Source organism: Narcine bancroftii, chromosome 4 (genome assembly GCF_036971445.1).
Source record: "Narcine bancroftii isolate sNarBan1 chromosome 4, sNarBan1.hap1, whole genome shotgun sequence".
NCBI lineage: Eukaryota > Metazoa > Chordata > Chondrichthyes > Torpediniformes > Narcinidae > Narcine > Narcine bancroftii.
Window position 1 is genome coordinate 90,891,649 of NC_091472.1, and position 18,931 is coordinate 90,910,579.

Consider the following 18,931-nt stretch of genomic DNA (forward strand, 5'->3'; position numbering starts at 1 on the left):
GCCAAAGCTAATATTACATACACATAATCAGTGCTGTGGTATTTTGAAAGTAACCTATCAATTTTTTTCCTCTTTAGAATCTGCTTTTTAAGATGTTTCTGCCTTTGGAGTTCACATTTAACTTCTACCTATGTTGTGATTAATTGGTTCTGTATAATAAAGTTTCTGTAATTTTCCAAACCAAATGGGAGTATTCAGTTACTACAAAGTATCCCATTGTGAAATGTATTAGGTTGATCATGGACTGTTGCTTTGAACAGTAATGGTTATTTGAGGTTGAAATTCACACTATTGATCTTTGGCTCTTTTGAAGAACGGATTTTGAAATAGTAGCTACGTGCTGAATAGGAATAAGGAGTAAATACACAGAGAAATGACCTTTACTCAATGGTTTTTAGGCTAAGTAATATTGAAAGGTCATGTCCTTACCTTTTTAAAGACTAAAATGGTGACATGACAAGTTGACTTTTTTCTGTTTATAAATTATGGAATGTATTTTAGGATAGAGCCAGGGATGTTCATTGGAAGATCACATATTTTGTGTCGAGCTGTAGCTAGTCAAATCTGTGGAACAGTTCTTCCAATTTAAACATTGGTCATCAGATACTTATGAGGTGGACTTTGCAAGATTGAACAGCCAGGGATGCCTCTGGCATGTCTGAATCAGGTGCTTGAGTCAATGTCGAGCAATTATTTGGATTTACTTTTATTCTTTATTTTTCTCATCTCTTGTTGAGCCATGTCAAACATACAGGCAAGCCAAAAAGAAAAAAAGTAAAATAGTTCACCAATGTCTCAGTCACAATTGGATCTCGATTGTGACTTTTGATTGTCATTTCAGCTCAGCCCAAGCTCTCAAAATCTTAAAATGTGATGCATCTTTAATAGCATTATCCAGAGCTTACAAGTTGGTTTGTTGACGGTCAGTTGCAGCTGAATCTGAATATTAAAAATGTATGGTCCTTTATTTGTACTGGGTAATCCAAAGTGATATTTCAATAGCTTGTTCATTGCTGAAGTTTCTCACCATTTTATAATTGGTGTCATCAAGCTAAAAAAAAACTTCTGATTTGTATTTATGCTTTTCTCTTTTTTTACAGAAACCTATTAGTAATGGTCTTCCTCCAACCCCAAAAGTGCATGTAAGTATCTGATAATTATGCATCAAGATGGAAGGCATTAGTTTCAGAGGAATTGTTAAATTGACATAGATTCAATCAGTATCTTTTTACAATTTGAAATTAGCAAAAATAATTCCAGAGTTGAATTTGATAGATCCATCAAATTTACATTTGACTTCGAGGTTTTCTCTGCTCACTACAATATTATCTATCGAATGTTTTAGTTTGGAGCATTGAGGCTTAAATTATATGATCTTATGCTTGCAATTAGTAGCAATTTTGATATTTGAGTCGTGTTGTTCAAGACCTGGTGAACAGAGAAAAGAAACTGTTCATTTTTAATCACATCATGGAGTGCAAACGTTGCATTGAATAGAAATTGTAAATTAGAGAAGGTGGATCACTGCCAATCCATTATAGAAAGAAGGAACAAAATATTGGATTGAGAGGTAAAGTTTTTTTTAATGTTAATTTTTTAAATAATCATTAACAATAACTAAAACGAAGAAATGAGATTCTACTCTTGCAGTAATTTTTCTTGCCAAATGGAATTGCTGGATGTATTTAACATTTTTATCATTAAAGATAGTTTGCAGTCTTGAAATAACTTGACCTAACTCTCTTCGGTGAGCTTTGTTTGTCTCCATTGTGGAAGTACACCAACCATAGCATTCTTTGCATTTCAGAGGTGAAGTAAACAATGAGCTCAGCCAATGGGGTGACACAACTGGAAAAGCAGTAATTTGATTTACTTCAACTGCATTCACCTCACCCTGAAGTTGTAGCTCTTTTGCATAAATAACACAGTGGAAGTTATTAACCTTGCTCTTAATTTGACAGAAGTGTCTTGGATAGTACATTTAGCATTGTGTGATGTAGCATCTAAAAGGGAAACAGAAATCATGTTTTCCCAAATACTTTTTTTATAATGCTGTATCTTTCAAATGTCAAACGTTAAGAGAGGTACCAATTGATTTTTTTTATGAATATAAAGGAAACCGGGAAAGAAAGTTAGGTTTTTCCTGCTGGTCTATATGATCCTATATGATGCATCCCCGATCCAAACACTGGCACCTCCTGGACTACGTTCTGGTGTGAGGAAGAGACAAATGAGATGTGCTCCACACCAGGGTCATGCCCAGCGCGGAATGCCACACTGACCACCGGCTTGTTCACGGCAAGCTCAACCTTCACTTCAAGCCAAAGTTCAAGAACAGTGTAGCCCCCAGAAAGAGGTTCAATGTTGGAAACTTGCAGTCAGACGTAGTGAGAGGAAACTTCCAGGCAAACCTCCAAGCAAAGCTCAAGGATGCAAACTGCCTCACGGACACGTCTCCTGAAATCCTCTGGGATCAGCTGAAAACAGTTATACTGCAATCCACTGAAGAGGTACTGGGGTTCTCCTCCAGGAAAAACAAGGACTGGTTTGACGAAAACAACCAGGAAATCCAGGAACTGCTGACAAAGAAGTGATCTCCCCACCAGACTCACCTTGCAAAGCCTTCCTGGCCAGAGAAAAAACGAGCCTTCCGTCTCACATGTAGCCATCTTCAGCGCAAACTCCGGGAGATCCAAAATGAGTGGTGGACTAGCCTCGCCAAACGAACCCAGCTTAGTGCCGACATTGGTGTCTTCAGGGGTTTTTATGAGATACTAAAGGCGGTGTACGGCCCCTCACCCCAAGTCCAAAGCCTTCTGCGCAGCTCAGACGGCGAAGTCCTCCTCAGCGACAAGATTTCCATCCTCAATCGATGGTCAGAACACTTCCAATCCCTTTTCAGTGCCAACCGCTCAGTCCAAGAATCTGCCCTGCTCCAGCTCCCTCAACCACTCTTGAGTCTAGAGCTGGATGAGGTCCTTACCCGGGAAGAGACATATAAGGCAATTGAACAACTGAAAAGTGGCAAAGCAGCAGGTATGGATGGAATCCCCCCAGAGGTCTGGAAGGCTGGCGGCAAAGCTCTGCATACCAAACTGCATGAGTTTTTCATGCTCTGCTGGGACCAAGGAAAGCTGCCTCAGGACCTTCGTGATGCCATCATCATCACCCTGTACAAAAACAAAGGCGAGGAATCAGACTGCTCAAACTACAGGGGAATCACGCTGCTCTCCATTGCAGGCAAAATCTTCGCTAGGATTCTCCTTAATAGACTAATAACTAGTGGCGCCGAAAATGTCCTCCCAGAATCACAGTGTGGCTTTCGCGCAAACAGAGGAACTACTGACATGGTCTTTGCCCTCAAACAGCTCCAAGAAAAGTGCAGAGAACAAAACAAAGGACTCTACATCACCTTTGTTGACCTCACCAAAGCCTTCGACACCGTGAGCAGGAAAGGGCTTTGGCAAATACTAGAGCGCCTCGGATGCCCCCCCAAGTTCCTCAACATGCATATCCAACTGCACGAAAACCAACAAGGTCGGGTCAGATACAGCAATGAGCTCTCCGAACCCTTCTCCATTGACAACGGTGTGAAGCAAGGCTGCGTCCTCGCACCAACCCTCTTTACTATCTTCTTCAGCATGATGCTGAACCAAGCCATGAAAGACCTCAACAATGAAGACGCTGTTTACATCCGGTACCGCACGGATGGCAGTCTCTTCTATCTGAGGCACCTGCAAGCTCACACCAAGACACAAGAGAAACTTGTGGGTGAACTACTCTTTGCAGAAGATGCCGCTTTAATTGCCCATTCAGAGCCAGCTCTCCAGCGCATGACGTCCTGTTTTGCGGAAACTGCCAAAATGTTTGGCCTGGAAGTCAGCCTGAAGAAAACTGAGGTCCTCCATCAGCCAGCTCCCCACCATGACTACCAGCCCCCCCACATCTCCATCGGGTACACAGAACTCAAAACAGTCAAACAGTTTACCTACCTCGGCTGCACCATTTCATCTGATGCAAGGATCGACAAAGAGATAAACAACAGACTCGCCAAGGCAAATAGTGCCTTTGGAAGACTACACAAAAGAGTCTGGAAAAACAACCACCTGAAGAAACGCACAAAGATCAGCGTGTACAGAGCCGTTGTCATTCCCACGCTCCTGTTCGGCTCTGAATCATGGGTCCTCTACCGGCATCACCTACGGCTCCTAGAACGCTTCCATCAGCGCTGTCTCCGCTCCATCCTCAACATTCATTGGAATGACTTCATCACCAACATCGAAGTACTCGAGCTGGCAGAGTCCGCAAGCATTGAATCCACGCTGCTGAAGTCCCAACTGCGGTGGGTGGGTCACGACTCCAGAATGGAGGACCATCGCCTTCCCAAGATCGTGTTATATGGCGAGCTCTCCACTGACCACCGAGACAGAGGTGCACCAAAGAAGAGGTACAAGGACTGTTTAAAGAAATCTCTTGGTGCCTGCCACATTGACCACTGCCAGTGGGCTGATATCGCCTCCAACCGTGCATCTTGGTGCCTCACAGTTCGGCGGGCTGCAACCTCCTTTGAAGAAGACCGCAGAGCCCACAAAAGACAAAGGAGGAAAAACCCAACCCCAACCAACCAATTTTCCCTTGCAACCACTGCAACTGTGCCTGCCTGTCCCGCATCGGACTTATCAGTCACCAGCGAGCCTGCAGCAGACGTGGACATACCCCTCCATAAATCTTTGTCCGCGAAGCCAAGCCAAAGAAAGAAAGATATGATCCTGGGGTGGTGTCAGTGATTCGTGAACAGTTACTAACCTAAGGAACAACAATTATAAATCAACCACAGGATGTGTTCATTTTCCTGAAAAGGAGTAGTCTGTCTTATGGCAGCTTCAATGCAGTAACAGAATAATAAATTATTAGCTACATACTACATTCATCAAAGCACTTTCTCCGTTTGACATCATAATTTATGCTACAGGACAGATTAAATAATGTCACAACATTCCCTGATTAGAGCCCAGAGAGAAGAGTTCAAATCCCACCATGGGAACCGTAGAATTTAAATTCAGTCCTGATCTGGAATTAAGAATTTTGCAGCAATGGACCTGAAAAAAAAATGTTGCTTTTCCAAATATTGTATTTCTGTACCATAGTATCGCTAGGCACTTCCCACAGGACTGCATTTCATGAGTGCCTAATTTAACTTTAGCTGTGTTCATTTTATTTATATCAATGTGTTTTAGTGTTTACTAACCATCGGTTTCTACAATTTCAATTTTTAAGTCACCATATGTTAACACATTGAATAACTTTTTCTACTTCCACCCACCCATTCGTTGTTTTAGATGTTCAAGGATGTCATTCCAGCGCCTTAAGTTCTTTTCAAACAACCATCTTGGTTATATTTCAAATACTTGAATACTTTTTCATGGCTTTTAACTTGTGTCCCAAATTATAGCATCTAATTTCTCTGGCGTCTGTAATTGTGGGCCCTCGCAGGATCTGGAATTTCTAGTGGTCGGGGGGGCAGAAAGAACTCTGGGAAGCACGCGACTTCAAAGGGTGGGTGATTGTAATAATGTGCCAAGTGTAATTATTTAAACTCCTGCGAAGATTCCATTAAACAGTTCTGTTGGTTCAGCTCACAGACAACTTCTATTGTGCTTTATTCACTGCACCACTCGATATATTGGTGAACCCGACGGTCCAAATGACATTTTCGACTTCACTATGGATGCGCAGAACGCCATTGCGCTTAAACTTCCAGTATTTTGGACCTTGCAGCCACAGGTCTGGTTGGAGCAGGCCGAGGCCCAGTTCCATCTACGGCAGATTACCTATGTCATTGCATTGCTGGACCAAGACACTGCGGGGTGTATTGTCGATTTCTTACGTCAGCCTCCAACCAACGACAGGTATGAAACCATCAAAGTCCTGCTCATACATATTTTCGGCCTTTCCTGATACAACAGGGCAACATGACCTCTCCATATGGATGGCCTGGGCGACCGGACTCCTTCCAAACTAATGAATGAGATGCTGGTGCTCGTGACGGACACAAGCCCTGTCTGCTTTAGAGCAACTTTTTCTCAAGCAAATGCCAGAAGATCTCCATTTGCTGCTTGTAGATGAGGACTTAAACAACTCCCATTGCATAGCTGCCTTTGCTGATGAGTTGTGGCGTACTAAGCAACATGGTAGACTTTTGATTGGGTGTGTAGCGATGTGTCGGCAAAGGGCATGAATCCTGCCCACTCTGGATTGTGGTGAGGCATCAGACTTATCAGATGCAGTGTAGAGACCAGTGGTGCTATTACCATCAGAAATGGGGAGCTGCTGCCGTCCCCCCCTGCAGGAAACACTGAGGCTGGCCATTGGTAGTAGCTGTGAGGTCCAGCCAAAAGAGCAACTTACTGTTTCTCTGGAATCGACACTCAGGCCATCAGTGAGGTGAAACCACTATTTTGTATGTAAATGATGTGACCTTTTATGTTTGACCCTGCTCTCACTGGCCGGCTCGTGACTCCTCCCCTTTATCTCCCATAAAGGCTGTCATGCCACAACCCTGACCCCAGTTTGAGCGTGGGTCAGGGAGAGCCAGCAACACAAGAGATGCTGTTCATCTTTTGCTAATAAATGCCTTCAGTTCCAGTAACTTCAGTCTTCGCATAATTAGCAAAACTTTGTTTCTTTGGAACAAGGGCAAATAGTTGAAGCTGGACCACCTAGAGATTGACCTAAGAGAACCCGAAGCAGCGGACAAATTCGCCCTGTTGTTTCAAAGGATTCCTCACAGCCTCTAAAGCTGCGATCCAGGACGATGAAGACAAGTTCCATCCGCTATTTTTGTACATCAGGCACCGAGTCTACCAGATGGTCCGGGACTGGCAGACCTACGGAGAAGCCACGGACAACCTAAAAGACCAGGTGAATGAAGTCTATGCACAGCACGTACTCCACTCACGCAGGCAGTGACCTGGGGAAACATTCAATTACTTTTTCAGGGTGCTGCAGGAGCTTGCAAGGGACTGCGACTGCCAGGCTGTGAGTGCAGAACAACACACACACCTGTCGATCAGAGACACCTGTGTATCAGGCGTCCGCTCCGACTATGTGAGGCAGATGCTACTTGAGCAGAAGAAACTGAGCCTACTTCAAACCATTGAACTGGCAAACACTCTGGAAGTGGCCATCCACAACGCGGAATTGTTCTCAAGCGAACATGTGGCCTCTTCATGGGGGACACAGGCACTGCCATCTCAGGAGACGGGATCGCAAACCCCCTCCTGTCCCGAACTGACCTCTGCAGCTGTTAGTAACCACCTGAAGTGCTATTTCTGCAGGCAGGGCAAGCAAGCAAGGAAACGCTGTCCTGCCAAGGACGCTGTCTGCTCCAACTGCGGAAAGAAGGGACACTTCGTGAATGTCTGTAAGACTAAGGAAGCCCCTAAACCCAGCAGCACCGCCATCTTAAGTGCAGTCACTTCCGCCACCACTTCCATGGACCTAGAACGCCCGCACACGTGCGCCACGGAGGTCACCAACCATGATAATGTCGCTTCCATCTTCCCCCTCTTCCCTTCCAGTGAACAGTGACCGAGCCATTTGCGCGCCATGGGGGCCCACCATCTTATCAGACTGCTGGCAGCCAAGAAGCTGGGGAGGTAGCTGACATCGCAAAGGTCACGATGCATGCAGTGAATGAGTCCATCCAGTTCCAGGTGGAGAGCGATGCATCGTTCTTTGCCCTGGCCACCACACTTAAGCAGATGGGCAGGCCAGTAGCGTTTTTTCATGCACCCTTCAGGGCCCAGAGATCTGGCACTCCTCCATCGAGAAAGAGGCCTAGGCTATCATTGAAGCAGAATGGCACTGGAGACATTACCTCATCGGTAAGCATTTTACCCTGCTGACTGACCAATGGGCAGTCGCCTTCATGTTCAACAATCAGCAGTGGGGTAAAATCAAAAACGACAAAATCCTGAGGTAGAGAATTGAGCTCTCCCCCTACAACTTTGACATACTGTACTGGCCCAGAAAGCTCAATAAGCCCCCTTATGCCCTGCTGGTTGCAGGCACTGCATGACGGCCTCTGCCACCTCGGGGTCACCCGTTTTCTTTTCACTTCATCAAGGCCCTTAATCTCCACTATTCCATTGAGGACATCAGGATGGTGACCAAAAATTGCCAAGTCTGTGCGGAGTGAAAACCACATTTCTACCAGCCTAACTGGTCACACCTGATCAAGGCCACTAATCCCTTTGAACATCTGAGTATGGACTTCAAAGGACCCCTGTCCTCCACGATCCGCAATGTGAACTTCATCAACATCATTGATGTGTACTCGCGGTTCCCCTTTGCCATGCCCTGCCCGGACATGATGCAGCTTTTGTCAAAAGGCTCAAAACAATCCGCTCACCATTTTCGGATACCTCTGCTACGTCCACAATAGGGGATCATCCTTCATGAGTGATGAGCTGCACCAATATTTACTATCCAAGAGCATTGCCTCTAGCAGTACCACCAGCTATAACCCCAAAGGGAATGGCCAGGTGGAGCAGGAGAATGACACAGTCTGGAAGGCAGTACTACTGGTCCTAAAGTCCAAGGACCTCCCCGTCCCCCACTGGAAAGAAGTCCTCCCAGAGGCCCTCCACTGTATCTGGTCCCTCCTGTGTACAGCCACCAATGTGACATCTCACGAGAAACACTTCACATTCCCCAGGAGATTGACGTCAGGAACTACCTTACCCACCTGGCTGACATTCCCCGAGCTCGTCCTGCTTCACAAGCATGAGGACCTATAAGTCCGATCCTCTGGTCGAGAGGGACCAGCTGCTCCACGCTAACCCACAGTATGCCTACTTGGCATTCCTGGAAGTTCACAAGGACACAGTATCCATCCAGGATCTGGCACACACGGGAGCATCTGGAACCCCCCACCCCCTCAACCAGCCGACTGGTACAACCCACCCCTTCCCCCAGCTCTCCAGGTCCTCAGATCTCTACCCCCACTACCTCGACCAACCCGTCAGCTGACACACACTCACCCACCACCCCCCCACCAGCTCAACTAAGCACCCTGGCCAGGCAAACAAAGATGGAGCAGCCACAACTGAAGGAGACCATCACAGACCCCTGGATGGGGGCACTCCAGTCTCAACACCAAAGGAGGCCACGAGACAGACTGAACTTATGAGGGTACCTAATTGCACCACAACCCCCCCCACCCCCCCAGGACTTCTTTTTAAAAGAGAGGTTGAATGTGGTGAAACCACTATTGTGTATGTAAATAACATGACCTTATATGTATGTAAATGACATGACCTTTTATGCTTGAACCTGCTCTCACTGGCCGGCTCGTGACTCCTCCCCTTTATCCCCCATAAAGGCTGTCATGCCTCAACCCTACCCCTCAGTTTGAGTTTGGGTCAGTGTGAGCCAGCAACACAAGAGATGCTCTCCATCTCTTGCTAATAAAACCTTCAGGTCCAGTAACTTCAGTCTTTGCAAAATTGATGGCGCATTAGTCATTTCTTGGTCGACACTGGAGGGAAGGTTAGCGTGTTTCCCTCCTCTGGCCCAGATACATGTTCAGGAAAGAAGGGCCCTCACAGCCCCCAACAACAGGAGCATTCGGATGTACAGGTCATGGACAATTCCACTCATTTTTGGCTTGTTGCGGTTCAGCTGGTCCTTCACCATTGTTGATGTATCACAACCACTCTTGAGTTGATTTTTTGCAAGCATATTTCCTTCAAGTAGATTTCAAAAGTCACCGCCTAGTTAATTTGAAGACTTACACCCACAGCGTTGCCTCGACTCAGTGATGCTCTCAGACAATGAATACGCAGTATCCTAGCAGAATTCCCCCGAATTATTACTCTGAAGTTTTCGAAGGCCCAACCAAAAAGGAGTACAGCACCACATTCCGACTCATGGACATCTCCTGCATGCTTGAGCGTGCAGGCTACCTCTGGATAAATTGCTTTTACTAAAGACAAATTTCACCGCTCCAACAACTCTTGGGCATCACTGCTACATATGGTGCAAAAAGCATCTGGAGAGTGGAGACCTTGTGGGGATTATCGGTATCTGGACAACATCACTTGGCAGATCGCTACCCAGTTCCCCATATACAGGATTACTCTGCTATTCTTCATGGCGCTAGGATTTTCTCCAAAATCGACCTGATCCCAGTTCACCCGGACAACATTCCTAACACTGCCTTGATTACCCCGTTTGAGCTATTTGAGTTCCTCTATATGCCTTTTGGTTTAAAAAAATGCGGTACAGACATTTCAATGCCTGATGGACACAATTACCCAGGGCCTGGATTTCGTACTTGTTTATTGGGACGACATCCTTATCGCCAGCCACTCGCAGCAGCAGCACCGGGCCCCTCTCCATCCATTTTAGTCAGTGGCTAGATGACCTCAGGTTAACATCGCTCCCATCCACGGACGCTACTCAACTATTTACAAAAGCAGACAGGTTCATGAGATGGCCAGAAGTTGACCTGCTCTCCGACACCTCTGCCTCAGCTTGTGCGAGAGCCCTCATTGCCAACTGGATAGTGTGTTTCTGACTACTCATGCATATCTTCTCTGATACAAGAGCTCAGTTTACATCCGAGTTATGGTCCACAATCGCACAGGGCATGCCACTGCATCGGTCGATGGCCTATTATCCCCAGTCCAATGGCTTAGTGGAACGTCGTATGAAAACTGCTCTCATGGCACGTCTTAGGGGACTGGATTGGATAGGTGAACGACCTTGGGTACATTTAGGTATCTGTACAGTACCGAAGGAAGATCTAGCTACATCCTCCGTAGAATTGGTTTACAGAATCGCCCCCCAACTGTCCCAAGGAATCTCCCATTTCGCTTCTCACACACTTAAGGGAGAAGGTGGGTACAACAGCGCCTATCCTGGCCACCCAGTATGGGTCTACGACTTCATATATTTCGCCCGAACTCAAGGACTGCCTTTATGTATTCCTGCACAGGGATGCGCACAGGATGCTGTTGCAACAGCCATATGAAGGTCCTTTCAAGGTGGTACGGAATGACAGCTCCACGTTTGTTATAGACATTGGCAGCAGGCAAGTAACTGTTTCAGTAGATAGCCTTAAGCCAACACATGCGGACCTAGATCAGCTGATACAAGTGGCATGTCCCCAGCGCAGGGGGCATCCGCTGGCCTGTTCTAGCCGTACAGATGAGACTTCGGTGTCACCTCCGAGCTCCCGTTCTGGATGTGGGTTTTATGTGGCAAACCGCGCCATTCCATTATCAAACCAGCATCTGCAGTTGCGATCCCCTGCGGGATCAGGAGTTCCTGGTGGCCGGGGGGCACAAAGGACTCTGGGAAGCACGTGACTTCAGATGGCGGGTGATTGTGATAGTGCGCCAACTGTAATTATTTTAACTCCTGTGAAGATTCCATTAAACAGTTCTGTTGGTTCAGCTCACAGACAACTTCTGTTGTGCTTTATTCACTGCACCACTAGCTACAAAATGGACTTTCAGGCAGTGGTCATGAAATAGAATCAAGAACAGAATTCTATACTAGAAGAAAATTTATCTAACTGGAATGTCCCACTATAGTGGCAACTTATACCATTTAATGATGTATTGATCCTGTGCCCCTGCTTGATCCAAACTTACACAGCTGGTAGTGGCCCTTGCTCTGCAACAATCCGGCATGCACTCGATGTGCCCTGAATCACCCAGTTCTAAAAATTATTTTCCTTTGCCATAATGCTTCTAGGATCTGCCTGCGGAATCACTGGAAGCCTACTGCTACAAATTTTGAATGCTTTGATTTTTCATGCAGTATTTTAATACAGTGCGGATTTTATCACAGGAAAGGGGAAACTTTTCCAGGGCTGTAGGGAAAGGACAGGGTGAATTGGATTTCTGAAGCAACAAGCTGACACAAGTATGTTGCTGAATACTCTCATGCCATGCTGTGGGTTTTGCTATTTAATGAGTGCATGAAACATTTGTAAATTGACATCTATGTTTCATTGTTCAGATGAGATTTAGCCAGTTTCAACACAGTGTGTTATTTTAATTATCCTGATTTCATTCATAAAAATAACATAACATGGAGATGATGTGAAGTTGTCCAAAGTATTACAAAATGCCTCATTTAAAATAAAAATTAAAGTTACTACTTAGACCAGAGATAGTTATTAATAGTGATTGTTTTTTCTAAATCATACTGAGTGTGCAGGTCTGCAGTGCTGAAAGCAGCTAAGTCAAAGAGATGCTGAGGTATGTTGGAAGCTAAAGATTAGGTGGCACTTTTTTAAGTTGCTGGAGAAGAGAAAATTCTAAATGAGATAAGGAGTCTCATCATTTTGAGGTTCTGAGAAAGAACGAATTATAGAAGAAGATGGAGAGGAGGAAATCTGTCTATTATAACATTCACAACGTAGAAAGAATCAAGCTGTTCATTGGGTATGGGTCAAATTCATATTAATATAAAGTACTCTTAAGCTAGAGATGAAAAACGATTATCCTGTGGCGGTGTGATTAGTGGAAGAAACACAACCACCATGTTGAAGGTCATTAATGACAGTTTTTATTCATATTCAGCACGTCCCTATAAGGGGAGCATGAGCTCAGTCACCTGGTGCATTGTGACATCATAATCACTGCCCAGGGTGCACGCTGGAAGGGAGGCTGGAGTCAGAGAGAAACCTCTGATGACGCCATTTCCCAATGGCTGCCCCACCACGTGGCAAAACAAGCGGGGCTGGTTCGTCATGAGGTTGTCCACTGCCGCACAACCTCCCTCCCCCCCCCCCCCCCCCAGAACCGGATACGTGTCCCGTCGCTTTGGTGGCCGGCCCCGGCGCTTGGAATATCACCGGCTGTGATAAGTCCAGATCGGCCGCCTTCAGGCGGTCCACCGTAAAAAGTTCCCCTCTCCCCCCAATGTCCAGGGTGAAGGTTCCGCCAGACTTTGTATGGCCCCTCGTACAGTCGCTGTAGCGGTGCACCTTGTGGTCCCCTCTATACGAAAATTAACTGGGCCGAGTCGAGCCCTTTTGGGAAATGAAATGGCCGGGTGCAGTGGCGAACCGGGGCTGGGGGAGCTAGGGAGGCCAGTCGCCTGTGTAGGTCCGCCAACAGGTTTTTGTCGGTGGCCGTGGTATCAGGATCTGGGCGAAAAACTCACCCAGCAGGGAAAGTGGTGCGCCATAGACCATCTCTGCTGATGAAACCTGCAGGGCCTCCTTGGGTGCCATCCTAATCCCGAGGAGGACTCAGGGTAGTTCATCTGGCCCAGTCTGGTTTGGTCTTGGGAATGGCTTGCGGTCGGATGGCTCCTGGTCATGCCACCTGGTTGAGAGCTGCCTCGTTCTCCTTCATGCGCCAGAGGGCATCCGCACGGGCTGCTGCCCTCCTCGGGTTCGAGAAGTCTTCATCTGTGAGGAGCAGCTGGATGTACTCCGGCAACTGTTCCAGAATATTTGGCTGAAGAGAAAACAAGGCTTGTGGTCTTCCGCCAGGGCCAGCATTTCATCCATCAGCACCGACGGACTACGGTCCCCAAGCCCATCTAGGTGAAGGAGCCTGGAAGCCCGTTGCTGGGGAGTTAGCCTGAAAGTTCCAAGCAATAGGTATTTGAGGGTGGTATTCTTGCCCGTAGCCGGGGGCTGGTGGATGATGTCATCCACCCTCGCTGCCGTATCTTAGTCCAGAGCGCTCGTGACATGATAGAACATCGTAGCATCTGAGGAGATGTTGCAGAGTTGAAATTGTGCTTCCGCCTGCCCGAACCACGTTCTCGGTTGGTGGGTCCAAAAGGGGGAAGCTTGATGGAGACAGCGTTAACCTCTGCTGAATCCATGGTGTTTTGAGTCCAGATAAATGTCTGAGCTCGTCAGGGTCACCACTGTGGCGGTGTGAACAGTGGAAGAAACACAGCCACTACGTTGAGGGTCGTTAACGACACTTTTTATTCAAATTCAGCACGCCCCTATAAGGTCAGCATGAGCTCAGTCACCTGGTTCATTGTGACATCATAATCTCTGCCCAGGGTGCGCGCTGGAAGGGATGCTGGAGTCAGAGAGAAACCTCTGACGACACCATTTCCCCATGGCTGCCCCGCCACGTGGCGATACAAGCGGAGCTGGTTCACCATGAGGATGTGCGCCACCACAATCCATTTATTTTGTATGCTTTTGATTGGGGTATGAATGCAAATGATTTTCAAGTTTTAGATGGCTTTGGGTTTTATAGGGACAGAGTTCCTTTAAAATAGCAATGGGAGAATTGTGAGGTCCATTGGAAGTCTGGGAAGATAATCTAAGAATGTTTATAGGCTAGAGGCTGCTCATTTTGATATTATTAAAAAGTTGATAGCTGTTAATTAACATTATAATAAGCTGTAAAAACAATGCTCCAGGAGCTAAAATGAGGATAATTTGAACTGTCTTTCCCAGGAACCCACAAGAGAAGTTACACCATCATTTTGCTTTAAGGGCCCTGGGATTAGCATGCAATAAGGATTGTGATCTGATTGAATTAGTACTGAATTTAGTGAGATCTCTTATGAAGGAATTTGTGTAACTATAGCACAAATAAAATAATCAAAATGGAATATAGAAAGTTATGAAATTTGCTTTGGTACAGAGGATGGGAACTGACCAATGGATGTATGGTGACAGCCTCTCAAAAAATTATAATAACTTTTAAGGTTAATGACATTTATAAATAAAATAAATTGGAATTGATATACACTTTACACGCTTGGAATATAGTTTATTTTTGTTCTGATTTTTTTAGGCAGTAATACCACATTATGAAATAAGTTTGCAGACAAAGGTAAAAGTTGGACTTAGGTGTTACAGGAATTCACTATACAAAACTGAATTGTTTAACAAATAGCGTGATGTAATACATGAGCTTAGCATGATGGATGAGAATTAAATACTAATTGCAACAGAGTTTTGCTGTGGCTGTAGTTTATACAATTTTCCCTGTATTTGTTCCAGGGCAATACTAATTACAAAGTTAAAATATTGTGATTGCTGTTTCAGAAAGATGTGTGTTATTTATTGTTATGTTTCCTTGTGAAATGTTTAGAATCATGACAGCAGGTAAAGAGGACCAAATTGTATGAAGTATGCTTTACATGAGTATATTAATTAGCGAGTTGAGTTGGAGCCAGCCAACCAATCACACCATCATTGTAGAGGAAAATACCTTGATATATTATTTTAAGTGACAAGTGTAAGAGAATTTTAAATAAAAGTAAACTAAAACAAATTTTTTTCAGATGGGTGCATGTTTCTCGAAAGTTTTTAATGGTTGCCCTCTGAAAATTCACTGTGCAACTTCATGGATTAATCCAGAAACTAGAGGTATTTATCCAATCCAGAAATTTAAAAAAAGTTCTTATCTTTGTATTCTGTTTTTCATGCATTAAATTTTTTTTTACCTTTCTAGATCAGTACCTCATATTTGGAGCTGAAGAAGGCATTTATACTTTAAACCTTAATGAATTGCATGAAACTTCAATGGAGCAGGTAAGCAATTAGCCATTTAACTAAATTTTTTGAGTTAAGCATTACCTCAAAGGAGATGCACTCAGGGGACGTTTTAGAATCTTTGTCCTTGAATTAAATGGTGTACTGAAGTTGAGGTACAAAATAGTGGCGGGAAGGAAGTGCATTTTATACTTTTTGTTCTTGAAATCATGTTATTTTTAGTGACCTTGTATTTTAATTTTAGCTCGTTCAGAGAAGGTGCACGTGGTTGTATGTAATGAACAATTCATTGTTATCAATATCTGGTAAGTTGAAAAAATTTTTTTTAATAACTGAAAAGTTATTTTTTAAAACTATTCTTGAGCATCTAATTGGCAAAAATGGATTACAGTTTCTACTTTGAAATAATAACAGGAGAGATGGTGCATTGATACGGCTTGATCTGCTGCTTATTTTGTGGCTTCCCTTGACTTTTATTTGCAAATATCTTTTTAATTTCACCTTTGCAGCTCATTTACTTTTAGAGCTTTTGGCTATATTGAGGTCTTGGTACTCTGATTTTTGTGGGGGTTTTCTACTCTGTGTATTCCTATATGGGTCATCTATGGGTTTCTGGAAGTGGAAGCTTTGTAATACTGGCACATATTTGTTTTGAACACATACTGTCCTCTGAATCTAGAATGCCTCCCAGTGCTTTAACCCTGATTTGCCTTCAGGGAGTTGTTTCCAGTCCTTCACTACAAAGTCGTATATCAGCCAAATGAAATTACTTGTAGACTTGACTTTTGTCTCCATTTTATAACAATGTTAAATTTGACTGAATTATGCCTGCTGTCCTTTCTCACTGCCCAGGTTTATTCTCTAAAGTGAAGCGCCATCTCCTCTCACTGGACTTGCTTTGTATTGAATAACAAAGTTCTCTTGAATGCATTTCAATAACTCTTGCTCCTGCCAAACCATGTCCTCTGCTGCAGTTTCTGTTACTGTTGGGGTAGTCAAAATACCCAATTATTGATATTGGGTATTGTGCCGAACTATTATTCTGCCTTATCCTACTGACCTACTCCTGATGGGCTGAATGGCCTATTTCTACTCATTTATGTTTTGGTTATGGTTATATCCCCTGGTTATAGACTTACTTATTTGTGGAAGCATCCTTTTAGCTTCTATCTTTTATGCATCCTTCACAATTTTACGTCTCTACAAGTTATCCCTTCATTCTTCAAAACTCTAATGAACCATAGAACATTACAGCACAGAAACAGGCCCCTTCTGTGCCGAACCATTTTTTTTTTGCCTTGTCCCACTGACCTGCATAGCTCTCCATACCCCTCCTGACCATGTATCTATTAAAAAAGAAAAAAAAAAGACCATGTACCTGCCAAATTCTTCTTGAATGTTAAAATTGAACTCGCACTTCAGCTGTCAACTCATTCCACATACCCACTGTTCTCTTTGCAAAGAACTTCCCCCTCTGGTTTGTATCTCACCTATCCTCAGTAGAAAAAGCCTATCTACATTTACTCTATCTATCCCCCTAATTATTTTAAATACTTCTATCAAATCTCCCCTCATTCATCTACCCTCAAGGGAATGAAGTCCTAACCCGTTTAACCTTTCCCTATAACTCAGTTCCTGATGTCCACGTAACATCCAAGTAAATCTTTGCTGCACTCTTTCAATCATATTGCTACCTTCTTTTAATATTTTATTTTGGTTTTTACAAACTCAAAGTAATTTCAACAATCAATACAGTCTTTTTCAACATTCATGGAACATACAGAGTCTGTATTTTAGCCCCCACATCCCTTGTCCCCATACCGATTATACAAAGACAAGTAGGGTTCAGAGCCCCCACTGAAACCTAAAAAAGAACAACCTAAACTAAATAGCACAAATAAGGAATAAAAGGAAAGAAAACTATTAAAAAAACTAACTAAAAAATGACTAAAAATAAAACATACACATTGCCTGCGCCATGTTCCTCTTCTTTAACTCCACTCCTTTCCCTGCTGGGACATATTTTTATAATATCCTTATTTTGAGGAGAGGGGGAGCTAGTCAATCTACATACCCATGCAATTCAGATATAGCTGCCACACTTTTAACGACTGTATCATGTTTCCTCCTTAGACTGTAAGTAATTTTCTCCAAGGGAATGCAATTTTGCATTTCCACATTCCATCATGAGGAATTTAGTTGGTAGTCCGACTCCCATGTAACTGCTATAAACTTGCTGGCTACCCCCAAGGCAACCTTTGCAAACTGAATTTGATATTTGGACAGTCTAAAACTCACGTTCCCAATGTCTCCCAGAAGGTACAACTCTGGATCTTGTAGAAAATGTCCCTCAGGTCCACCCAGAAGGATCTCACTTTTGTACATAGCCAGGTGGAGTGGACAAAGGTTCTAATCTCCACACCACACCTAAAGCATATTTCTGAAATTTCTGGCTTTGATTTATATAATTTTTGTGGTGTGAGGTACAACTGGTGCAAGAAGTTATATTGCATCATCCTGTATCTGGCGTTAATAACCCCAGTCACACTGTCCAGACACAGGTCCTGCCACCACTCTTCAGTGATTGTTGTGCCCAAGTCTGACTCCCATCCTTCCCTTAACCTGTGTAAGCCTGGCTTTGGGCCCTCACATTGGAATATGTAATACATTCGAGAAATAAATTTACATACATTCCCCTGTCGAATTAGAATCTCCACATTACTACATCTAGGCAAGGTCATAGACAGTCCTAATTTTTCCCTTAAAAAGATCTTACTTGAAGATAGCAGAAGAATGTTCTATTAGAAACATTATTAATATCTTTCCTGTAGTCAGGTGATCAAGACTGCACACAATACTCCAAATTTGGTCTCACCAATGTCTTGTACAACCTCACCATAACATCCCAACTTCTAAACTCAATGCTTTGATTGATGAAGGCCTCATCTTTAAGCCATATTCTTTCCAGAAAGTGCAGCTACAAAGGCAGGTAAAGGCCTAAGAGGAGATAAAGAATTGCTGGAGAAACTTGGCAGATGAGACAACATCCATGGGTATCAGACAGGTAAAGGCCAAAGAGGAACTTGACAATGGCTGAGCACGAGATACAATCCCACCGTTGAACAGCTGAGGGAACCTTACTGCATTCTTCAGAGGTTTTGTGCTTCCATTTTCCCTCCTACATGCCAGACAATTGGGTAATCTTGAGCATAAAGATTTGCATTGTCTGGCACATGGCAGCAGGGGAAAGAGAAGAGTTAAAAATGCTTTGTGACTGTCAACTTTGAAGGCTAAGACTTAACAAATGCCTGCAGAGAAGCTGCTCCCTCAGGGGGACAAAATTTTAGTCAGAATTTATTGTCATGAACATGTCATGACATTTGTTGTTTTGTGGCAGCATTACAGGTGCCAATATTACTATAAATTATA

General features: G+C 44.2%; 1 protein-coding gene across 16 annotated transcripts in view; it reads left to right on the plus strand.

Annotated features, from left to right (window-relative positions):
• The window catches only part of map4k3a (mitogen-activated protein kinase kinase kinase kinase 3a), a 350,582-nt gene that overhangs the window by 286,566 nt on the left and 45,085 nt on the right, over window positions 1-18,931 (plus strand). For 13 of the 16 annotated variants that reach the window (XR_011355889.1, XM_069931965.1, XM_069931967.1 and 10 more), the window contains 5 exons: window positions 1,101-1,142; window positions 14,799-14,837; window positions 15,292-15,376; window positions 15,462-15,541; window positions 15,747-15,807. Coding sequence is in view for 15 of the 16 variants with exons in the window: in XM_069931965.1 (XP_069788066.1) it covers window positions 1,101-1,142; window positions 14,799-14,837; window positions 15,292-15,376; window positions 15,462-15,541; window positions 15,747-15,807 (307 nt within the window). In the remaining variant the exon portion in view is untranslated. The remainder of the gene's footprint in view (window positions 1-1,100; window positions 1,143-14,798; window positions 14,838-15,291; window positions 15,377-15,461; window positions 15,542-15,746; window positions 15,808-18,931) is intronic. The other 3 variants (XM_069931966.1, XM_069931970.1, XM_069931972.1) reach the window with 1 other exon arrangement.